Source organism: Ornithodoros turicata, chromosome 7 (assembly GCF_037126465.1).
Source record: "Ornithodoros turicata isolate Travis chromosome 7, ASM3712646v1, whole genome shotgun sequence".
Classification (NCBI taxonomy): Eukaryota; Metazoa; Arthropoda; class Arachnida; order Ixodida; family Argasidae; genus Ornithodoros; species Ornithodoros turicata.
In genome coordinates this window covers 38,164,507-38,185,849 of record NC_088207.1, presented here as the reverse complement: position 1 = coordinate 38,185,849, position 21,343 = coordinate 38,164,507, and the positions used below count along the sequence as shown (strand labels likewise).

The window sequence follows — 21,343 nt, the reverse complement described above, 5'->3', positions numbered from 1 at the left end:
TCCGTATACAGTGACGAAATATCGCTTCGGGAAATAGAAGCCGATGTTATCAGGTGGAGATGGAAGACTGCCAGTGAAGAAAGCATCAACAGCTTTTTCTGACATACTAGTGCTTATTAAAGTTGACTTTTGAAGCAAAATTCGTTTTTTCGGGCTGCTCGATTATTTGGACTTTTGCGCGATCCCCGCCGATTCCGAAAAATCGGACGGCAACTGTACTTCAATGGGTGAGCTGACGGGAACCAGCAATTTGATCGTAATATCGGAGTTATCGTTATATCGAAGATCGTAATAAACGGGCTAGACTTATTCGGAAGTTCCAATTAAGAGGTTTCGTATTTTAGGGGATTGCACTGTACTTGTACGCTACCTGTACAGGCTGGAAGTGGATAACAGAAATTTGAGACCAAAATTATCAGAAGTGTCAAATGCATGGGTCAGTGTCCGCTCCCCCCAACATTCTCTTATCACATCTGTAGAATACAAAAGTTTGAATGATTTCGACCTCGTTCAGAGTGATCGTGGATCACCCTGCTAGTAGGGACAACGTCACTGAGGCAGGAAAGCACGTGCTTTTCGCACACATGTTTGCGAAATGACCTGTCGCTCTCCTCGCCATTTTGTAAAGAAGTCATGGAAGTGCATGCAAGTACAGTCAAACTCCTTTACAACGGAACTCAGGGGACCGCAAAAGAAATTCGTAGTAAAGGTCAATTCGTTAAAGAGGTTGTCTGCCATATCGGATTGCGATCGCGAAAAAAATTCATTGTAGTGGTATATTTTCGTTAAAAAAGCTTTCGCTCTAAAGAAGTTTGACTGTATTCACCTCGGAGCCTTTTGGCTTACATCGAGACTCCAACTATGGGCCCCTTCCAAGCGAGCGAGGTGGAGTCCCTGGGAGCTGACGCAACTTGGTAAACAAGTAAACAATACCCAGCAAACCTAGTTATGCATACCCAAAGGCCACAAATACCCTTTGGCTTTTGTTTTGTACCGTTAAATCATCACTTACACAGAGTCAAAATAGCGCTTTGCCCACTTTAGTTTGCTAGTTCACAAACGACCAAGACAACATTTAGATAGCGCTTAGTGTTACCATTCAGTTAGTTAGCGTTTCTATAACAGAAAGGTAATAAGGCCAACATCAAGTAACCTTGAGCATATGATTTTTACTACACCAATTGAAATAACCTATTCTACATACATGTTACTGTAAAGGGCTGTACAACGTGCAAATTAAATTATGTCCACCTTGCATTTCAAGTTTCTGACCCTGTAGCTTCTCGAGTTCGAGTCTCAGCTCGGACATCTGAAAAGGGGACAAGATATATGCATCTCAGTACATTGACTATCTTTACGTCGTGAATATATATTTGTAACAAACACAGTGTTTCAGTGCATCAGATGGCATTAACAGAAAGAGAAAAAAAACTAAAAACATCATGTTGGTGACATGTCTAACTATTTCACTGCTTCGATAACATGAGTAATTCCTGCTACTGCGAACACACCCACCAAGAATTTTTTTTTTTTATATATATTGCAACATGCCTCTTGTCCAATGAAACCTCATCACATTGTATGACATGGCATTAGGCAATAAAGTTCCCTCATGATCAGGTCTCCAAAAAGTACAAAACAAACCCAACCCAACCTTACCTCCTGCTCATGCTTTTCCTTTTCTACTTTTGACATCCGTTTGATGTACTGCTGATTAGATACCTTAGCTTCTAGTTTGTGTAGCTTCGCTGCAAGCCTTCGTATGCGCTCTGATGTGACTTCTCGCAGCTTGGCAATCTAAACAAGAAGACAAACATCACTGCTCCAGCGGGTCCAAAGGTGCAATGGCAAGACATAAAATATGCCGTCGAAAAACATATTGTAAAAAAGCATGTGACTGCCACTACACTGAGAGAATATTCCACCCCCCACCACCTAAGAAAGCGAGATTGCAAAAGTGCATGTCTCTCTCAAAAATATTCGAGTGGGTGTGGACTGCTCTTCTTGGTTGAGCTGCCAGGTATGTCTATTTACACTGTGATACATGGCTGTATGTAGCCCATGTAGTGGCACTGCAATCCAATCAATAAAGGGATTGTGACATTTTCATCCATGCAGCTCCTTACATCATGCACACATTATATTTAGGGTTTGAGGTTTTCGGGTTTTACCCGACTCTTCCCCCAATTTACCCCCCCCCCCCCCGAATCACACATTTAGTGATTCGGGTAATACCCGATTTCTACCTGAACCCGGGTCCTTTTGTCACGCAGCGCGGAACCAGGGCACATGACTACGGTAGTGGAAGACCGGAGGGATCACCGACGGAAGGAGGTGACACCGCAGCCTTGAGGGCGAAACACATGGGACGCACTTTCCCCAGCGTCAAAACGTCGCGTTCACGTCGCGGTCTTGTACGCGCGACGAAGACACGCCCGCGGTCGACCACACGAAACGCATGGGACGCGGACAGAGCGAGTGACGCGCGCCAATGTTGCCACGTTCGTCGACCACACGCGTTCGCGTGCGAATATCAGTAGTCGACAGATTCCGGCGTAAAGTCTCCGCGCGCGTTAAAAAATTGGGTTTTAAAGAAAGCACGCAACGTGAAATCGTCGGAAAAACTCCGGGGCGCGCGTGGCTTCAGCCGCGTGTGTCGCACCCGTTCGGGATGGCTGTTCCGCCCCGCGGCCGAAACAACGCCCAGCGCCAAGCAACTTAGTAGCAACTTAGATAATTCTGGGAGAGAAATAAAAGAAAGGAGCCAGGAGCCGAAGTAAGCAGAACTGCCGATGAATCGCCGAACGTAACGGAATTCTGACGCTACTTCGACGCGAAAACGAAAGCGCTTCTCACGTGAAGACTTGTAACATCGTCACGTTAAGCGAAGTAGTACTTTAGTAGTAGTTTAGTAGTAGTGCAGGTTTGCAACACCATGCGGATTTGAATTACCATTCCACTCAATGCAGGCTTGAATTGCCATAGACCTTTTAACACAGTCCTTATTTTGCCATGGACAGTGTTTTTACTTAGTTTAAAAGCTGTTTTCTTTTTTCATTTGTGATATGTATAACAAGCGTGACAAACAAGATTTTTACCTGTATCATATAATACCAGAAATTTTACACCCGAATTGGATGCTGATGTTTTCCACCCGAATTTTACCCCCCCCCCCCCTCTCCTTCCCCGAGCTTGGCAAAAAATATTCCCCCAAAACCTCAGACCCACCAGAGAATTGCAGTGAAACTAATTATTCTTCTATGTGTCATACTTGGCGAGATATAAACCCTTGAACACACAACACACACACATCGTGCTCTGACATCAGAGGACCGACCACTACGGCCATTCTCATTGGTAGTCGGAGGCATATGACTTCTCCGGCGCTGCCTCACTGGGGGAGACTCCTCCTGTTACGTCAGAGGCCGATGTGTTTCGGTATTTGCGGTGCCGATTTCCTACGCCTTTATTACCCCTTTTGCTGTAGAACACGGAACGCAGCTTCACATCGATGCACATAGTTGTGTTTCACATTTATTTGACATAACATGCAACAAAGTGTCCCAATCCCTTTAGAGCAACCATTCCACATATCTATGTCACACTTATTAGTTGGTCCAGATAAGAACGCCCCCTGCAGGAGTGGGCGTCATGGGGAAATGTTCTTGCAAAAAACTATATTTTAGCACTCAACCATTTTACAGTGGAAAGAATTTCTTTACCCCATCTCGAGGGGCATTTCACTGGCTGACCAACATGTGATATGCTGAGAGGTGCAAGGCACAGGCTTACTTACGTCTGTTTCAACATAAATGTCAATTGAAGAATTCACTGTAGCTGGGGACCAGGTTCCCTCTGCTGGTGGACCATTCCAATCAGGGTATGCAACCACCTGCAAGTCTCCCATCCAAGATAGGTGCTGCACTGTGGGTGACAGTTCTTCCAATTTTGCTTTGTCTCCATCTTCTTTGACCACCACATATGCTAAGAGTACATTTCTAAGATCAGACAAACAGAGTCCTGGGTTGAAAGCACGACTGAAATGCCTTCATATAATCTGAGTACCGCAACTTCAGATATTCGGCACCCATCAATGCGTAGCAAAATATGCACGTGTTGAAAATTACAGCAGATTGCAATTTTAATGCTTGTAGTGGCACAGAGATTTACAGCGCTGATGATGGGGTAACCTCGCATGGCGTAGGAGCCCTCCGTATGTTAAACAATTATTGTTCTGTCCCACTAAAATAAAATAATAATAAAAAGATAAAAACGTTATGCAAAAGACTCACTAGCACCAGAGATGTCAATATAGCAATGTATGCTACATATTGTAAGTGAGACGTACCTCTCTTCTCTACCTTGTTCTTTTTTTGTTTTTTTTTCAAGTTACCTGAGATTTCTCACGGACAAAGATGGGAGATTTCCACAACATAATCACGCGATGACACATTGCGCAGAAATACAACAACGCGCGGCATGCATGTACCTCGTTCCAGTAAACGGTGCTAAACAGGGTAGAGAACACAAAAAAGTGCTTACCAGTGGGTCTGTTTACTCCACACGATTTTTTTACACTCCGAAGGGACGATACAACCTCGAGAACTCTTGCCACGTCGTGCACCAACTCTGCATTCTTCCACTGTTGCCACTGGAATCGTAAATTAGGCAAGTAACACTTCTTGCACAGTAGCGAGTAGGTTTGCTCACACTATACAGCAATTAACCTAATAAGCAAACGTTCCGAAATGGCCAACAATTGACACAACATAGCAGCCATCAATGCTGCATAGCCATGCACTTGTCACACTGTGTCAACGGCACATAGATAGAGCTTGAAGTTTTTGGGAAATATTTTTTTCTAAATTCGGGGAGTAAAAATCGGGTAAATAAACGTATGCTCTAAATTCATGCAAATTTGGGTGAAAAGACTTCCAGTACACTAAATTCGGGGAGAAATCGGTATTCAGTTACTCAAACTAACAGAACTGTTTCAGTACAAATGGGGATGTAACTGTGTTTGCTGCCAAACAAGTTACTGTGCATTCCTACAGACATCTCAGTGAGGGCAATTTGCTGGGTAAAAATCGGGTTTCACCCTAAAGAGGCAACCTCCGATTCGGGGTGCAAATCCGGGGAAGAATCGGGTTAAACCCTTAAACTTCAGGCTCTACATAGACATCACATGCTGTGACAAGACACTTGCCTGCTGTGGTTCGGGGTAGGGAGTTACGCAAATACTCTGCGGATGCAAAACACGGAACCGCACGGCCAGACGCTGATGCAGCTCTTCCGCCAAGTGTGGCGTGACAGGTGCCAGAAGCCGTATGGCTGTTTGCACTACAATTGCCATCACGTTGCACGTGGGAATTAAATGCTTCCTATCGCTGCTCCACACTGTTGGCTTCACAGACTCCTACGTAGACGATAACGAAACGGCTCTGGATAAGGGTACACCTAAAATTTGGGAAAGAGTACGAAGAGAAAGCACGCAACTCACACTTCTGCCAGCTCAACTTACCAAGTACACGTCACAGAACTTCTGCACGAAGAATTGTTGAGCAGAAGAAACATACTGGTGGAGATCCCCATGTTCTAGGTGCTCGTTACAGGACCCGACCGTGTACGCGAGGCAGCTCAGAATCCAACGGTCAATGGTGCTCAGGTTCACCTAGGTAGTGTAACGGTGCTCACGGAATTGCAGTGACGGACAGATTTTAGAGTTCCGCACAAATTTTGTGGCACCACACGAGTCTTATGTGACCCGTGCTTAAATATTTCTGTGTTCTGTTCATCACTCACGCGTAGAGCATTAAGTTTTAGGGTTCAACCCGAATTCTTCCTCGAATTTGCACCTCGAAGTGAAGGTTGCCTCTTTAGGGTGACACCAGATTTTTACCCGGCAAACTGCCCTCACTGAGACGCCTGTAGGAATGCATACTAACTTGTTTGGCAGCAAACGCAGTTACATCACCATTTGTACCTAACCAGTTCAAGTTAGTTTGACTAACTGAGCCAGATTTCTCCCCGAATTTAGAGTACTGAAAGTTTTTCCACCTGAATTTGTATGAATTTATAGCACATGTTTATTTACCCGATTTTTACTCCCCGAATTTAGATTTTAAAAATTTCCCAAAAACTTCAGGCTCTACTCATGCATCATATGATATTAATGACTACATTATCAATATACATGAAGCTTCGATTTCTGCTTTCCCACTTATCTGTAAAAAAAATCAAAGAAGCAGTAATGCAACAGGGATATGAGCAGGGATATAAACATGACCCTGTGGTTCCTGAACAGCTAATCATTCAAAAGGAGAGAAAAAAAGACTAAAGCACATGCAGTGCCACACTCTCACAAAAAGAGTCGCAACAACTTGTATTGTGTGGTTGCTTTTCAGTGCACAAATCAACAAACGTCGTCCCAAAGTGGATCACACTGCACATGCCACATGATAGACTGTCCGTAGCAGTATGAGTGATGTACTGTATGCCCCGTTATTTTCCGTAACAGAATGAGTTATGTATTATTTATGTATGTATTTATGTTACTTCTTTATATCGAAGAACTTGTATACTAACATGCTGCTTTGTGAGAACGTCACATGGCATCCTACCTGAGATATATTTCCAATATCGAATATTAGCGTTCCTTCTGAAGCTTCTGAAAATTTCTCTGCTGCCGAAAGGAAAAAACGCACTGCTTGCCACACTTTGTTGCAGAAGCGAAGATGACGAACTGCATCGTTGATGCTGAATGCAATATTCTCGGCTGAAATATAAGCACACCAGCTATGACATCATTGCATGACCAATTAGGTAGCTTGTTTACAGTAAACTGAAGTCGTCCTTCACACATGACTGGATTGAAGAGGTGTGCTTCGTACCTTTGACTCCTCTGGAGAGCAATGCCATGCGTAAGCTGTCTGCCCCACACTGGGGGATTCCTTGAGGAAACATTTTCCTCTGGCACTGTATGGCGCTGTACAACTCATCCTTTGTGAGGTATCCCTGCTCTTCCATCTTTTCACAGATTTCGTGTAGCTCCTACAAACAAAACATATGTCATGAATACTACTGTCATATGGCATTCAGTGATCATAAGAGAACAGAAGTACATAAATGCTGAGGGAAAGAATAAACCTCTACCCGAGACACGTCATCATGACGTTGTTAGACAAACCGAAACCAAAACAGATCGGAAGGGGAGAGCTGGGTTCCACGAATGGGCAATTGTTCGCTGCCTCCTATTGAAAGAAAAGTAGGACCGAAGGTCGCGTCCTTTTCAGAGACCATCATAATCCCCTCAAGACCGTGGCTTTCGGGCGCGACCTTGTTCGCCACTAGCATTGAACGTAGTTCAACTCTACCAAACTCGTGGCACTATTCGCTATGGCGCTACTCGTGGGTCTATTCATAAGGTGCCGAATCTTGGAGAATGGAGAGAATGAGAAAGCGAGACAGTCATTAGACTTTTGGTACATAATTAGAGCATGAAGTTTTTGGGAAATATTTTTTTCTAAATTCAGGGAGTAAAAAGTTGGGTAAATAAACATGTGCTCTAAATTCGGGTGAAAGGACTTCCAGTACACTAAATTCGGGGAGAAATCGGGATCAGTTACTCAAACGAATTGGATTGTTCGTTACAAATGGTGATATAACTGCGTTTGCTGCCAAACAAGTTAGTGTGCATTCCTACAGACGTCTCAGTGAGGGCAATTTGCTGGGTAAAAATCGGGTTTCACCCTGAAGAGGCAACCTTCAATTCGGGGAAGAATCGGGTTACACCCTAAAACTTAATAAATATATATTCCCCCCCCCCTAAAACTTCAGGCTCTACAGATAATTTACCATTTAATGGTAATGCACCACCATAATGCATGCATGACAATTATTTATGCATCTACCAATTAATTTACACAAGTGTGATGTATATAGCTCAAGCTATTTTTCTTTTCTTTACGTTTTCCCTGCCCTCGACATGCAGTATGCATAATGTAAAACCCCCGAGACTAGGGAACACGAAAGGACAGATTGAGGATTGAGACTTCGTGTTGTGTCTGTCCTTTCGTGTTCCCTAGTTTCGGGGTTTTACATTATGCATCATCTTCACCAGCTCGCTTGCTTCCTAGCCATTTTGTCATGCAGTATGCGCTCCCAACCACCAGTCACAGGACCAGTGAGAACGGACTGTCTGTCTTGCACTTGGAACAACTGCGTGAAACACTGAGCCATGAAAGAAACTGCACATACCTTGAGAGGAGCACCTTCAATGACGTGAAGTGGATCGATCACATTACCAAGAGACTTTGACATCTTGCGACCTTGTGAGTCTCGAATAAGACCATGTAGCAAAATCTGTAATTACCCAAAAACCGGGCTTCACAACTGTATGGCGTTCGCCGAACCTCCTGGTACCGGACAAGTACCGGAAAGCGAACGAAATCCTTTTTGGGGCTAACCGGAAGAGGAAAAAAATCTATCGTACATATACATTGTCTTTATGTCAATCCAGAGCAGAACGTAGGAGGATCGTCCCTGGTTTTTGGTTCAAGTGAGAAGCTTACATGTATGAAAAGCATGTACGTAGAAGACAGCTGTGTATTTATTGGTTTTAGGGTGAAAAACAATCAACAAACACGCCTAAGTGCCTTATGGCATCTGGGAGCTGAGAGGGCTTGCGTTTGCATGTTCCTTATCTATTCAAGGACCAAATACATCACTGGGACACCAAAAATACACAGCATCAGCAAGTTTCATTGTTGCGGGTACCTTCCGAAATGGCAGCTGTCCTGTAAGCTCGTGTCCTAGCATGACCATATGAGCAACCCAGAAAAAAAGAATGTCATGTCCAGTTTCCATGAGTGACAGTGGGTAGTAGGCCCTGAGAGACTCTGTCTGAAACGTAAAAAGATCTGTGTATATAATTCGCATTGCAGATGCCCTTGAGGCAGCCCACTAACCTGTTCTGGCCAGCCAAATACGGAAAAGGGAAACAATGCTGAGGAAAACCACGTGTCCAGGACATCCTTATCTGCAAAGTCCAGAATTAATCCCCTAAAACCCACTAACACTTATTACTTTATTAACCACTATTCACACACACTTGTCAAGTGAGCTAAAAGTGGAAAAGTTCAGTGCTGAGGTAGCATGTTCCAAAGGAACGCAGCCCTGATCTGATTCTAGAAGGTTGCATGTCGACAAGATTTTAACATCTGTGAGATTAGAGAAGTATGCATCCATTATATCATAGTGATGGGTTTAGCACACCTTTGACCTACATGAAGCATGAGTCAATCACGTATCAACATGTAGTGGTGGCCAAAAGACTAACATGACTCGGGCGACATGCTTTTACTGTAATCTAGACAGAAATAAGAGACAGATTCCATTTAGCTATGTTAGCGTCTTACACATATGCCTTTGCTTAGATAATTTGTCTGGTTTCCTTATATTGGGGGAGATATGTTTATTAAGAAAAAGGACAGGAAGGGTCAGCCAGACTGAGGTCAGCTTTATATGTAGTTATTATGATTGTCATGTAGGACGAAACACACCACGAAACAGGGGAGAAAAATCAGCTCTACTCCCTTCTAAGTAAAACTACATAGCCTCATAACTGTTCTTTATTTACTGGCCGTAGCACTATCAGCTGATTAACTGTTTGGTAGCTCTTCCTTTGATAAGGTGGGAAGATATATGTATTTCCAATTTTCCTGTATGTAATTTAATTAGCAATACATGCACCACTTCACAACTTGCAACGCCCTATTCATTTATTACGAACCCATTTAGTAGAAGCCTAGTGAATGGTGCAATTACCAACACTCGTGTCAATCTAAAAGTTCGAATGAGCATGAATGTGTCTATAACTTGTGCACATTGTTTTTTGAAGTCCAGAAGACACAAAGCGAGAATGCTTGCTGTTATCTGAGCACTACTTGACAGATGCCTTACCCTGTTCTAAGCACACCTCTTTTTCTGCAATGCCCAACTGCTGGGCAGCTCTTGCTGTGGCTTCGTCTATGTCCCGACCACTCACCCACATTTCTTCCTGAAAAATTACACCACAAAGACAATGTATCTCAAGTAGTTTGCAATTTTAACTGCTACAAACTGCTACAAACGAAGCATAAACAGTGCAACAACGAAGAATCATAGACGCTTACGAACCAAAGAATTCAGCACCCTGTATGCTGGGATCTGGTGTCCCCACCATAGTTGCCGAGAAATACACCAATCTCTAGAAGAAAGAGCCGCAGTTGTTAATATATATAACTTTCCCGATTCTGTTGCTCCTAATCGCAACCCATTTTGACCGTGTAAGTGTTGTACTGCATTCTAATTTTTGAGACTTCGCAATGCCTGCCTTTCTTCCAAGTCTTTCAAAACGATGATGCAAAATCACTATTTCTACAGCAGTTCCAGGAGAGACTGTTAATGCTGACCCCACATATATATATATATAGGAAAACACCACATCAACACTTTAATGGTATTGACCATACCTACGGACACCAACTGGAGTGTCAACTTTTGGTAGTTTGTCTGTAATTCCATAATGACCCTAGAAACATGAAGTAGGAAAGCTGACAACTAGCAGTATGTGCTATGCTCATTCAATAAGAATTTAAGAATGCTATGGAAAAATACATGGGCCTATAAAAATATGCCTATAAACCTATAAAAATACATGGGCCGTACTGAAATGCCCCCCCTTACCCAGCTCTGAAAATAATGGAAGGCATGTTCTACTAAAAACCCCTGTAGACAAAGAAAAGAACTACACGCTGTGGCCAAGAGCTTTCGATCATTGTTACTTACTCCGGTCGGGACAACCATTCAACCCAAACTTTTTTGAAGTACTCTGGCACAAACTCTAGACTTCCTGATGTTGCTGCCTGAAATGGAAACACAATGTTAATTTTTCTATCAAAATTGCTATAGGACAGATGTGGGGCATTTGTCACAGGTAAAACTGTTGTTGAAGGACTTGAATGTTGTAGGACACGAGGGTAATTCAAATCGAAACCACAAATGAATTTGTACTAATTTCATGTTACATGCGTCTATTTTCATGGTTTCCACTGAATTTTGGAACGAAAATTCGGGGGTTTTTCAAGGATTTTTTTAGGCTCAGACGTCATTTTGCCTGGGACGTAAGACACAGTTTTTGACCAGGGCTTCAATATTTTGCAGAAATATATTTATAAGCCACAGGTATCACGGGAGAGGATACATGGGGACTGTACAATATCCGTTCACAGATGAGACTGACAACTACTGAGTTTTAAAGATCATGGTACAGAAAATAGTACAGAAATAAATTGTACAGAAAGAAACATTGATTAATAGAATAGAGGGTGCCATTTATTTCTTGCTGCTGATTCCTATTGCAATAAAGAGTGCTAACTCCTGTAGTCTCAAAGCTACACTTCTGACTCCAGGAGCCCAGCAGCTCCAGGAGAACAAGAAAAAGATGCAAAATCAAGGGTTTTCAAGGCCAGTGAAAAAAAAATCCAGGTTTTCCAGACCTTGAAAATGGCATTTTCAAATTCCAGGGTATTCAAGGGTTTCAAGGACCAGTGTGATCCATGCATATTGCAATAGTTTACTGCCTTTACTTTAATTTTACTGCCTTTAATCAGCAGTTTCACAACTTTTGTGATGAGAAACATGCTGTACTTCAGAGGCCATTGCACCATACTATCATGCCACTCTCCTGAGCCATTGATCTTTACTCACACATTAGAGGTTTTCACTTGTATCATCCTCACATTTCCGTATTCTCACTGTGAGGACTAGAAAGTCACAAATACACAAACATGGTAGGAAGTTATTAATCTTTACCTCAAGTGCCCTCTGAGCCATATGCGAGCAGCGTAGGAAAAACTGTGGGTGTAACCTCGAATCCAGTATATCTCCAGAGCGGGAACATACTGGCAAAGTCAGGCCGTGTGCTTGGCGACCACGATAAAACCCAAGATCTGACAACCGAGAACGCAACATCTCCCGTGCTTCCCATCTAGTTGACTTCTAGCAGGTCAAAGGGAGAAAGAAAACAGTCGAACCTTACACACACATATGGCTGAGCTCACTGCAGGTGCAGTGGGGTGCAGCTCAATAGATATTCGGCACTCAGCTCTACATATGAAAGGCCTGTCTGTTGCCTCAAAGGCCCTCAAAGTCGAAGTGATATCACCAGCACTGTTAATACAGGTAGCTGACCTGGCTTTTAAGAATATTCTTATCGACACATCTACGGTGTTCGATAACTGAGCAAAGGACGAGAATTATAATATAGACATTAGAAAATAGGGAAGCTGCATGCAATTTTGTGGGAAACAGGACATAGTGAGAGTAATGGAATGCAAAAATTTTGTCTTATAACCTTTTATAGCAGGAAATCAAAAAGAATAGCAAAAACGCAATCAGTCAGTGAGTCCCGCAACTCGGAACCTCAATCATTATTCACATTTAGGCTCGGTTTCACCAACACCGATTAACATTTGAACCGAGATCAACGGTCCCTTAACTTGAATTTAACGCTTAACTCTGTTTCACTAAAGGGCAGATATTGTCACTGAAACATTCATCATGTCACCAACTAATGTTCATTAAAAAAAAAATTGAGCGTTGACTTCAAGTTTTAGCAGCCCTTGATCTCGGTTCAAAGTTAACCAGCATCGGTAAAACCTGGCCTTAGTGAAGGAAGTTTTCTCTATCACTAGCCAAGCCATGCAGACTGCACCCATTTTACTAACTTGAACATTTTACTAACTACCGACCAGTACTCACCGCAAAGTCAGAAAAGTTTTGCATTACACGTCCATTCTCGTCGAAACACTCCACAACAGGTATGTTGTGTTTTTGAGCTAACACGTTGTCTAACTTGCAGTGCCCTGGGGTCAGCTTCAGCACTCCTGCAGCTCATCAATATGACGTGAATATAAGAATACACATCCTTGGATATTCATAAAGTCAGTACATGTATTTCTCTATAGAACGTGAAAGCGAATTCCTCTGAGCTGAAGTCGCAAAGATGACTAAGTGCAACATTTGTAGTTCATTACCCGTTTTAGTTTTAATTTTGGTTTTAGATTAGATTAAAGTAAATATAAAGTGCATGCAACTGCATATAAGCATGTATATCAATGTCAAAAATCTTGTGATTCCATTGGGAGACCATACCACTTAAGGATTGTTGTGGATTTCTAAGCAATATACCTTCTGTGCCAAACATTAATTAATGTGATTAATTGGCAAAATTTGATTATAGCATGACTACAAATCAATCTTGTTAGTGCTACAGAAGTGCGTTCCTATAAATCTAGTCAGCCACATTTGTGTGGGATAAGGCAGCGTTAATTAGGGACACCAACAGAATTAATCGCAGTGATGGAATGTGGTAATTTATGGAATGTCAGTCAGTATACTGCACTGCACATAATTCGACAGCAGTATGCGCTGCACTAAGGGTGATAGTAAACTCAGCGCTAGAGCATGCAAAATTGCCAACGTCTATAACATAAAGCACGATGTGCCAAACTTCCTAGACTACAAAATCAATTGAAATTTTCAATTAAAATTAGGAGGGAGACGTACCTGTGCCAAAGTCTCTGTCGACAGCAGAGTCAGCTATAATGGGAAGCCGTCTCCCTGTTATAGGATGCACAGCCACCCGCCCAACAAGACATGTGTAACGACTATCTTGAGGATGCACTGCCAATGCTGTATCAGCCAATATGCTTTCCAGCCGAGTTGTGCACACCTCCACCTCTGAAACGACATGTTGACACGGTGCAGCACTCTTGTGACGACGCTGATGACAGAATCAATCACTACACTGCTACATGCAATCTCGTTCACAAGTGGAGATTGCAATTGTAATACGGCAACTGTAATTTCTTTCCTTGTCACACTAAAAGCAAAGCAAGCAAATCTGACCTGTGTTGTCAACAGGATAGAGAATGCGTTCCAGGTATCCAACTTCAATTTTGTGTGTGCAATCAGGAACTGCTATGTCTCCACCAGGAGGAATGTCCACGTGTTTAACCTGCGTATATAAGGCATGTCAAGAGCTTGAACAGAAACATCCATGGTGTGCACATCAGCTGCATTGGTTCAAAACAGAGATTTCCAAAGTGCAGTTCGTTTATTTGTCTCTTATTAGGTTTCGTGAAAGAATATTGCTACAAATGCACTTAAGGGATTAGGCTTGTTTGTGCTAATGTTTTAGCTCTTCCGTTATTTCACATGGCATGTGGAGCGCTCTGCTGGTACTCTGATTAAGAATTTGTATGGCATTCAGATTAATTTTGTTGGAACTCGGATTAGAAGCGAGGCATCTGAACTAAGATAAGTAAGAAAAACTGTAGTACAGTGGTGCACACCTCCATATCTGATATAGTAGTCCTCAAGCTGTAGGACCAGTTTACAATCTTCTTATCTCTGTAGATGAACCCCTTGTCAAACAAGCGTACAAAAGCTTCTTTTACTGCTGCAGTCATCTTCTATAACGTACACACACAAAGAAATATTTATTTCAATAAAAGCACATGTCATAAAGCATTACGTGTGTTGTGTGAATAAAGCAATAAAGCACTGTGTGAATTAATCAGCGCAGATAAACTCGCTGAGAGTGAAGCAGGACCATGTGGTAGAGCTCACCTCGTCCATTGTGAACCTTGTCCTACTGAAGTCTAATGAACCACCGAGCCGTTTTAACTGCTTCTCAATATTGTTTTGCTTCCTGCAAATGCACCACAGTAAAATAAATTGACTTCAAGTGCTGATACGGTTGTCCGGAATGGTCGCGCTTTGCGGCGCAATTTAAACATGTACGTATCACTTTCCTTGCAGCGAACAAAGCAGATGCAGATGATCATAGGAATGGTGTTGGATTAATACTTTTTGTTTGCCCAAAAATTACACAGAGAGCTAGTGTGAGCAAAATTTTGCACAATAAACTTCCCAACGTTTATACCGCGTAACTTCTATACTAGGCTGTTTCCTCAACAAAGTGGATCTGCCCTAGATGTGTGGGAAAAAGAAAAGAGATGCCCATTCAGAACCAGATATTTTTTTACGCAGGATTATATATTTGTAGTGCTCTAATCGTTTGCGTTGGCATTACTACCCACTGGAGCTAAAACACTATGTGCAAATAACAGAAATCCAAGTATGAAAGTTGCTGTCTAAGTTCGAGAAGTGATTTTATTGACATTACTTCCTGCAGTACCAAAACCATGCTTATGTCAAATACACTGGGGATGTGGCCGGAGACGACCTTTAATGTTCGATGTATAGACTCCTTGTTCAACATGGATGAAGCTGCATGTTCCCACTGTGCCCCACAGTGCAGGGCCACCATTCAAGGTTCACAGCCATTCACAGGCTACTGTGTACAAACATATAATCATCTAGTCCAACCCCCTTTTCTATCTTCCACCTACATCTGCGTTGAGCTGGTAGAGTACATATTGGACACGTCAGTACCACTTCAGGTGTCCATATAAATATGAAAGCGAATCGATCACTTACTGTTTGCGCCACTCGTGAGCCATCTTCATTCGATCGTCCCTGGATCTTGCATCCCGGAAGTTGCTACCAGGTGAAAGCTGCACTCTTTCAAGAAGTGCCTGTGTTGCAATTCCCGCATGGTCTATTCCAGGTACCCAACACACACGATGGCCGCACATCCTGTGCCTACAAACCGCACACACATACAAAGAACCTTTGTTATTATACATATACAGGGGGAAAATGTAGCCGAAGCTCTTTGGTTAGGTTCTCTTTTGCCCTTAGGTATACAGAATCAATATCTTTATGAGGGAGAGAAAAAGGAAAAGAAAAATTACTTTCATAAGACTCATCCTGGTGGGGGCTCTAATTGCCTTTCTTTCGTGGTACTCATGTTGTACAGAACGAGGTACGATACCTAACACCCCGGTTTTCTGCTGCGTCAAATTCAAGATTCCACGGCGCCAACTTGTATATTCCGTGATTTTCCGCGGCAAGGAGCCAACGGCTGCTTGAAACGGGAAACACTTTATTTTCTTGGATAGTGTGGGAACAAAAACAAAATATTTTATAAGCTTACAGATTCGAAGCACTGTTGGGGCTCAGCATTACGTGAGATTTTGTGTTCTCCTCTAACAGCGAGTACCGTCTGTAGCCTACAGTCATTTTATACCTGCTGAAAATCTTTCAGAGTTTATAGGAACTGACAAATACTTGAACGCAATAGATGCTAAATTCTGAGCAAGCACCCTCATTCCGTTCCAAAACCCAACTATGTACCATATTTACTAGCATAATTTGCGCAGTTTTTCTAAAACAAAAAAAAAAAAGTCGGAAAAGTTGGGGGTGCGCAAATTGCGCAGGAACATTCGTTACGATATTTAAACGACGCAAAATTCCAAAATTGTAGTATGCCGGTCACATATGCTCTCAGTAGAGCCGATACTGACATTATCAGTGCATTGCGCAAGCGCAAAAGAAGTTCCCAAGTACCGCACAACTGCTGACGATCGAGAGGCAAAATGCTGGCCCGCTACTGCTCATATACCGGTGAAATTCGCCGAGCCGTAGCTAATCGCACTTGACAACCGAAAGCACGCTATGTTCACCACCTTTGTCATGTTGTGCTGTAAGGTTTGTCTAGCATTTCATTCCGCGTTTTGTAGCTCGAGTAACAGTATCGTCCATCACGTCAGTGAACCATCACCTGAAAGTGCGCGCAAATCAAATAAAAGCACCGCAATAACATCAGTAGCACTGACGGCGTTGCGAAAGGCAATTGCCACGGTTGCCGAGACGCACGTGCCAAATATCCGCACGCGAAAACTCGGGTGCGCATGTTACGCGATTTTTTGTTTTCTTGTCACTTTTAGTGCTGAACTAGAGGTGCACAAATTATGCGAGTAAATACGGTATGTCGAAGGGTCACATGTACCTTGAGGCAGTTAGGAGAGTGCAGAGCATGCGCGTTTATCTGACGTTCTTTTGCGTGAGCGTGCAACACTTCTCCAGAGACGCTGTACGTCGTAGTAACGGTCCACATCGCACCAATCACGTCTTTCGACCGAATCTGGCTTCTGCAAAATTCCGCGCAAAACGCCGCAAAATTTTGAGCCACATAAGAGATAAGAATAAGATAAGAAGATAAGAAATAAGAAATAGATAGATAAATAGAAGATGAGAAACAAGAAATAAGAGATAACATAAGAGATTCTCTGAAATTGTGTGCCAAACAACGTATTCCGCAATGAATTCTGGATTCCGAGAAATTTTGCGGAATCGCGGAAAACCGAGGGCCTTATATATAGTGTAGTGTGCTATCTCACCAACGTGCCAAAGTGTCCTGAATCGTGACTGTTAGCGCATGTCCCAAATGAAGGTCGCCGGTGATGTTTGGAGGTGGAAGGACAGTACTATAGACTTCCCCTCGTTCCTGAGGAAAGCACGAGAGTAGTACGTGAGCATATAGCAAAAAAAAAAGTCATCATTCTAGCTCGTCAAGCACTGAACACTGTGGTAGCACGAGAGTGCAATATCCCAGACGAAACGTCCACTGCATTTAAAGGAGCCAGTGAAATAACTGCCAACCCAAAATCAAAACTACAGTTTGCAAAGGCACACAGCTATCACGACACTCAGCTTGAAATATTTTCCCTGAAACACAAATTAGAGGTGAGCTATCTATTGATAGTATATGCTGCAACCAAAGCGCTGCTCGACGTGTGCACATTTACTATTACGTTCATGCTCTTTGTGAACATACCGGAAGTCAGAACGTAGAAGGGGCAAAATGAGACACAAAAATCTAAGCGGGTGTCAGGGCGGCTTATAGGGGGTATGTTTCGTGAAGTTTAGCAACTGCTAAATTTGGTCACGGTGTAATGACAAAGCAATGTCATTACTTAAAAACTTAGGGTAGCTCTCTTCATCAGGGGGTTCCACAAGATTTTGGGGAGTAGAATTTAACTTTGGAGCTGCTTTATTGAATTCAATTTATTTATTTTACTTTTAGAAACCAAATTTACTGCACTGCTTTAATTAATCTACCACTACACCAAACCGTAATGCTAAATGTTACATGAAATTTAAGTGCCAGCTAGATAAATGATCAGAAAGAAGTATATTCTATGTTAAAAGAGTTGAAATCGGGGCTGGATTGTGATTCATTTAAAAACCATTAAAATCCACAGTGCCGAGACGATCAAAAATGACAACGAACGAAACTAGTGCAGTCACTAATGTATTCTTTTGTATGGGTCTTCTTTGATAAGCACAGCACCGGGGATTTTAAGGGTTTTTACACACCATTACTGCTCACTGAAATATAAACGTAATTTCATTTCCTTCTTGTTTGAGTGAGTCTAGTGGTAATGTCATTATATTCCTTATTTTCCTTCCTGTATCTCGCACAGTGGATCCACTGACAAATACTTTCCATATATCACCTTGAACTGTCTGTTGGAACACTTTCGTGTTTCAATTAAATGTGACAGGTAGAAAAATGTGTTTCATACGATGACAATTGCAACTGTGAGAGTCTAGTAGAAAAACCTGACCGTATCTCTAAGCAACGCAGTTGCCATCATTCAACATGAGGTATATTTCTTACCGGACAGTCTTCTGGCCTGAAGAAACCATTGTCTTCCCACCACTGGTACCATCCGGTCTCGACATCTTGGCAGTTGTACACCAGGGGAAATTCACCAGAAACATCTACACACAATCAAAAGTTTGACCCATTTAGCAAGCCAAGACATGTGACTGACGTTAGCACATCATAAGCCAGAGAATAAACTTTGGCCTGAAAATAATTTAAAATGAACATATAAGTAAGAGCAGGGCATTATGTAAGACAGCCAAGTTGCAAGGTCACCTGGAAGATGACATAATTCATCAAAACAAGAAAAATCAATGTAATAAAAGGGCAGAAACTTCTACAGTTACTTATCCAAAGCGAATATTTTATTACATAAGCGTAACAAGGATAATTACCCTTTGGCAGAACACGACTGTATAAATGTCGATGCTGTAAAAAAGAAAAACAAAGGTCACAGTGGTCTACTGATACCTTGGGTATTCGTAAAACTGGATAAAATATGGTGTGGGCGATACCAGATAGAAAGTAACTATTCTGGGGCTACCAGGTAGCACAGACTTTAGCAGAGAGCACTGGGAATACGCAATGGACAATATGAATTAACCATGCATCCCACTTGCATTTTGTGCTCGTTATGGTAGCAGAGGTGAAAAATAATTATCACTCTTGCACTCTGTTGAAGCCTTCCATTTTCTTTCTACTAGCTTAGCATTACCTTTTGCAAGCAGGAGTTTTTTGTGGCATTATGATTGTTCTACGATATCAACATAATTTAATATAGCGTGATTGCTGGGTGCCCGAGACAGAGCTTAGAAAGTTCTGGCCTTCACAACATGGCCTTGACAGTACTTTGTAGACTTCAGTCAGTAGTTTACGTTCCCAGTTTCTATCCAAAATTACTGCCTTATACCAATATTAGAAGTTCTGACATGGGCTCTTACCCACAGGCACAGATATCAAAGTACTAGTTATTATAGAGTCTTATGCACCTCACAATATGTAAAGTTTCTGTCACGTTCTAGTCCTGTTTGCCGACGAATTGAAAGATGGGGAAAACATAATGAGTAAATCATCTGACTAGCCAGACTTTTTTCTTTTTTCACAAAAACCCTCCCTTAAGCAATGGCACGCCAATAATAATTGCAGCACGTACAAGCTCTTTTGCAGTGTCAAGTGCCACTTTACCAATGCCACCACTGGCAGATATCATTTTATCCGGTGTGCACGCCAAAAAAAGACATTTCGTTCAAAAGGTTTTCTGGTGAGCAAACTATAATCATATTTTTTTTGTATACAGTTTTTCTGCCCCTTCCTTTCTATTCATGTTTGTTGTACAATATAGCCCATTTATTCATTTCATTTTTACAAGTGCATATAGTGTCCCTGGTGGTGCTTTATGTAAATACATACAGAGGTTGGCTGTTGGTTACATACATTGGCAAAATGAAAATCAATTGAATAATGGCAGTTGAAGGAAACGACTGACAAAACGAAATGCTGAAAATAAATGACACAACACATGCTTTTGTGAAACGCAGTACGTACATACAATAATTTATTCTCACAGAGACAAAATGTGCATTTAACTATATGCAGAAAGTACACGAAATGGGGTAAGATTCAGAATATCAGAATAGAAATACAACAGAACAGCAATAAAGGCAAGCGTAAACCTAAACTACACTGGAAGTAATGGAAACTATATGCAATGACAGTTTGTCTCTGCAGAGGGTAAAGTTTAGATAAACCATGTGACCAAGTGTTTATCCACTTACAAGGCAGCAATAAGGGGACATTTGCAGACCATTGTGAGTCCACAAAAGAAACCACGTACGCCGCAGCCTCGAAATGACCAAGGAGCAATATATTCCAGGAGCAATAGAGAAGAGAGGGAAACAGGGAGCTGCGGAGACAGCTGACCTACTTGCGTTGTGTATTGCCAGATCATAATTATGTGTGGATGCACAAGGTGAAGACTTGATTGAAAATCCTGTATTTTTGCCATTCGGTTGGGGAAAGGTAGTGTGTGATAATGTACATGTAACGTTAGGAGAGAGGAAACTGGCAGGTGAAGCTGAAAAGGCATATAGTATGTATTTAGGCGAAGACATCAGGCCCACCTCATTAATCGGCAGCTCTTTTGGTTCACTTGCGTGATTAAAATATCAAAATTTTCCCGCTACTAATTCGCAGCCCCAGTTTCCTAATAGTTTTTACGTCGTTATTCTGGAAGAACTGGCTAGTTTAACATGCTGCTTGAAATATTGGCATATAACATATGCAATATGCTTGACGTGAAGCGCACGTTGCAACGTAAATAATTAGGAGATCAATCGTCGTGTTGAAGTGGAACGGACCACACAGGCACGCCGGCATAGAGCGAAATCAAAAGCTTTTCCATGTTACGCAGTGCGTGACTTTTCGAAGCTATCTGTATAAATATCGCCAATTGATGTCAGCTGAACGCAACTTGGAACACTGATGTAATTATCACACTCACATGATTGCAGTAATTGCGCTTTAATGAACTACAAAACAACTTTTCACAGAGCCCATACGACCGCATGGCTCAACAGCACAGTGTTTACCAACGGCGGTGGAGATGAGGCAGAGATGGATGCTGAGAGAGAAATTTATTTACTAGAAGGTGCCAACAACTAAACATGACTCTGTACAAATAAAAGTGAAGCAATAAGAGTAGACGAAGTTGTTCATGTCGAC

The 21,343-nt window shown here is 42.2% G+C and overlaps 1 protein-coding gene across 2 annotated transcripts; it reads right to left on the bottom strand.

The window, feature by feature from the left end:
* Positions 1-1,149: 1,149 nt before the first annotated feature.
* LOC135401031 (valine--tRNA ligase, mitochondrial-like) lies at positions 1,150-21,202 on the bottom strand. Of its 2 annotated transcripts, XM_064633147.1 has the most exons (25): positions 21,123-21,202; positions 19,018-19,051; positions 18,635-18,738; positions 17,352-17,458; positions 15,547-15,711; positions 14,674-14,755; positions 14,397-14,516; positions 13,951-14,059; positions 13,609-13,782; positions 12,802-12,926; positions 11,854-12,039; positions 10,828-10,904; positions 10,177-10,246; positions 9,961-10,057; positions 8,967-9,037; positions 8,776-8,901; positions 8,257-8,361; positions 6,891-7,050; positions 6,621-6,775; positions 5,522-5,671; positions 5,207-5,416; positions 4,543-4,651; positions 3,797-3,984; positions 1,660-1,797; positions 1,150-1,309 (listed from the first exon to the last, which is right to left on the bottom strand). In XM_064633147.1, the coding sequence occupies exons 1-25, from the start codon at positions 21,186-21,188 to the stop codon at positions 1,208-1,210; spliced, it is 3,030 nt and encodes a 1,009-aa protein (XP_064489217.1). In that variant the 5' UTR covers positions 21,189-21,202; the 3' UTR covers positions 1,150-1,207. The 2 variants fall into 2 exon arrangements, with proteins under 2 accessions (XP_064489217.1, XP_064489218.1); XM_064633148.1 differs by lacking the exons at positions 17,352-17,458; positions 18,635-18,738; positions 19,018-19,051; positions 21,123-21,202 and adding exons at positions 15,944-16,033; positions 16,106-17,336.
* Between the last annotated feature and the right edge of the window lie 141 nt (positions 21,203-21,343).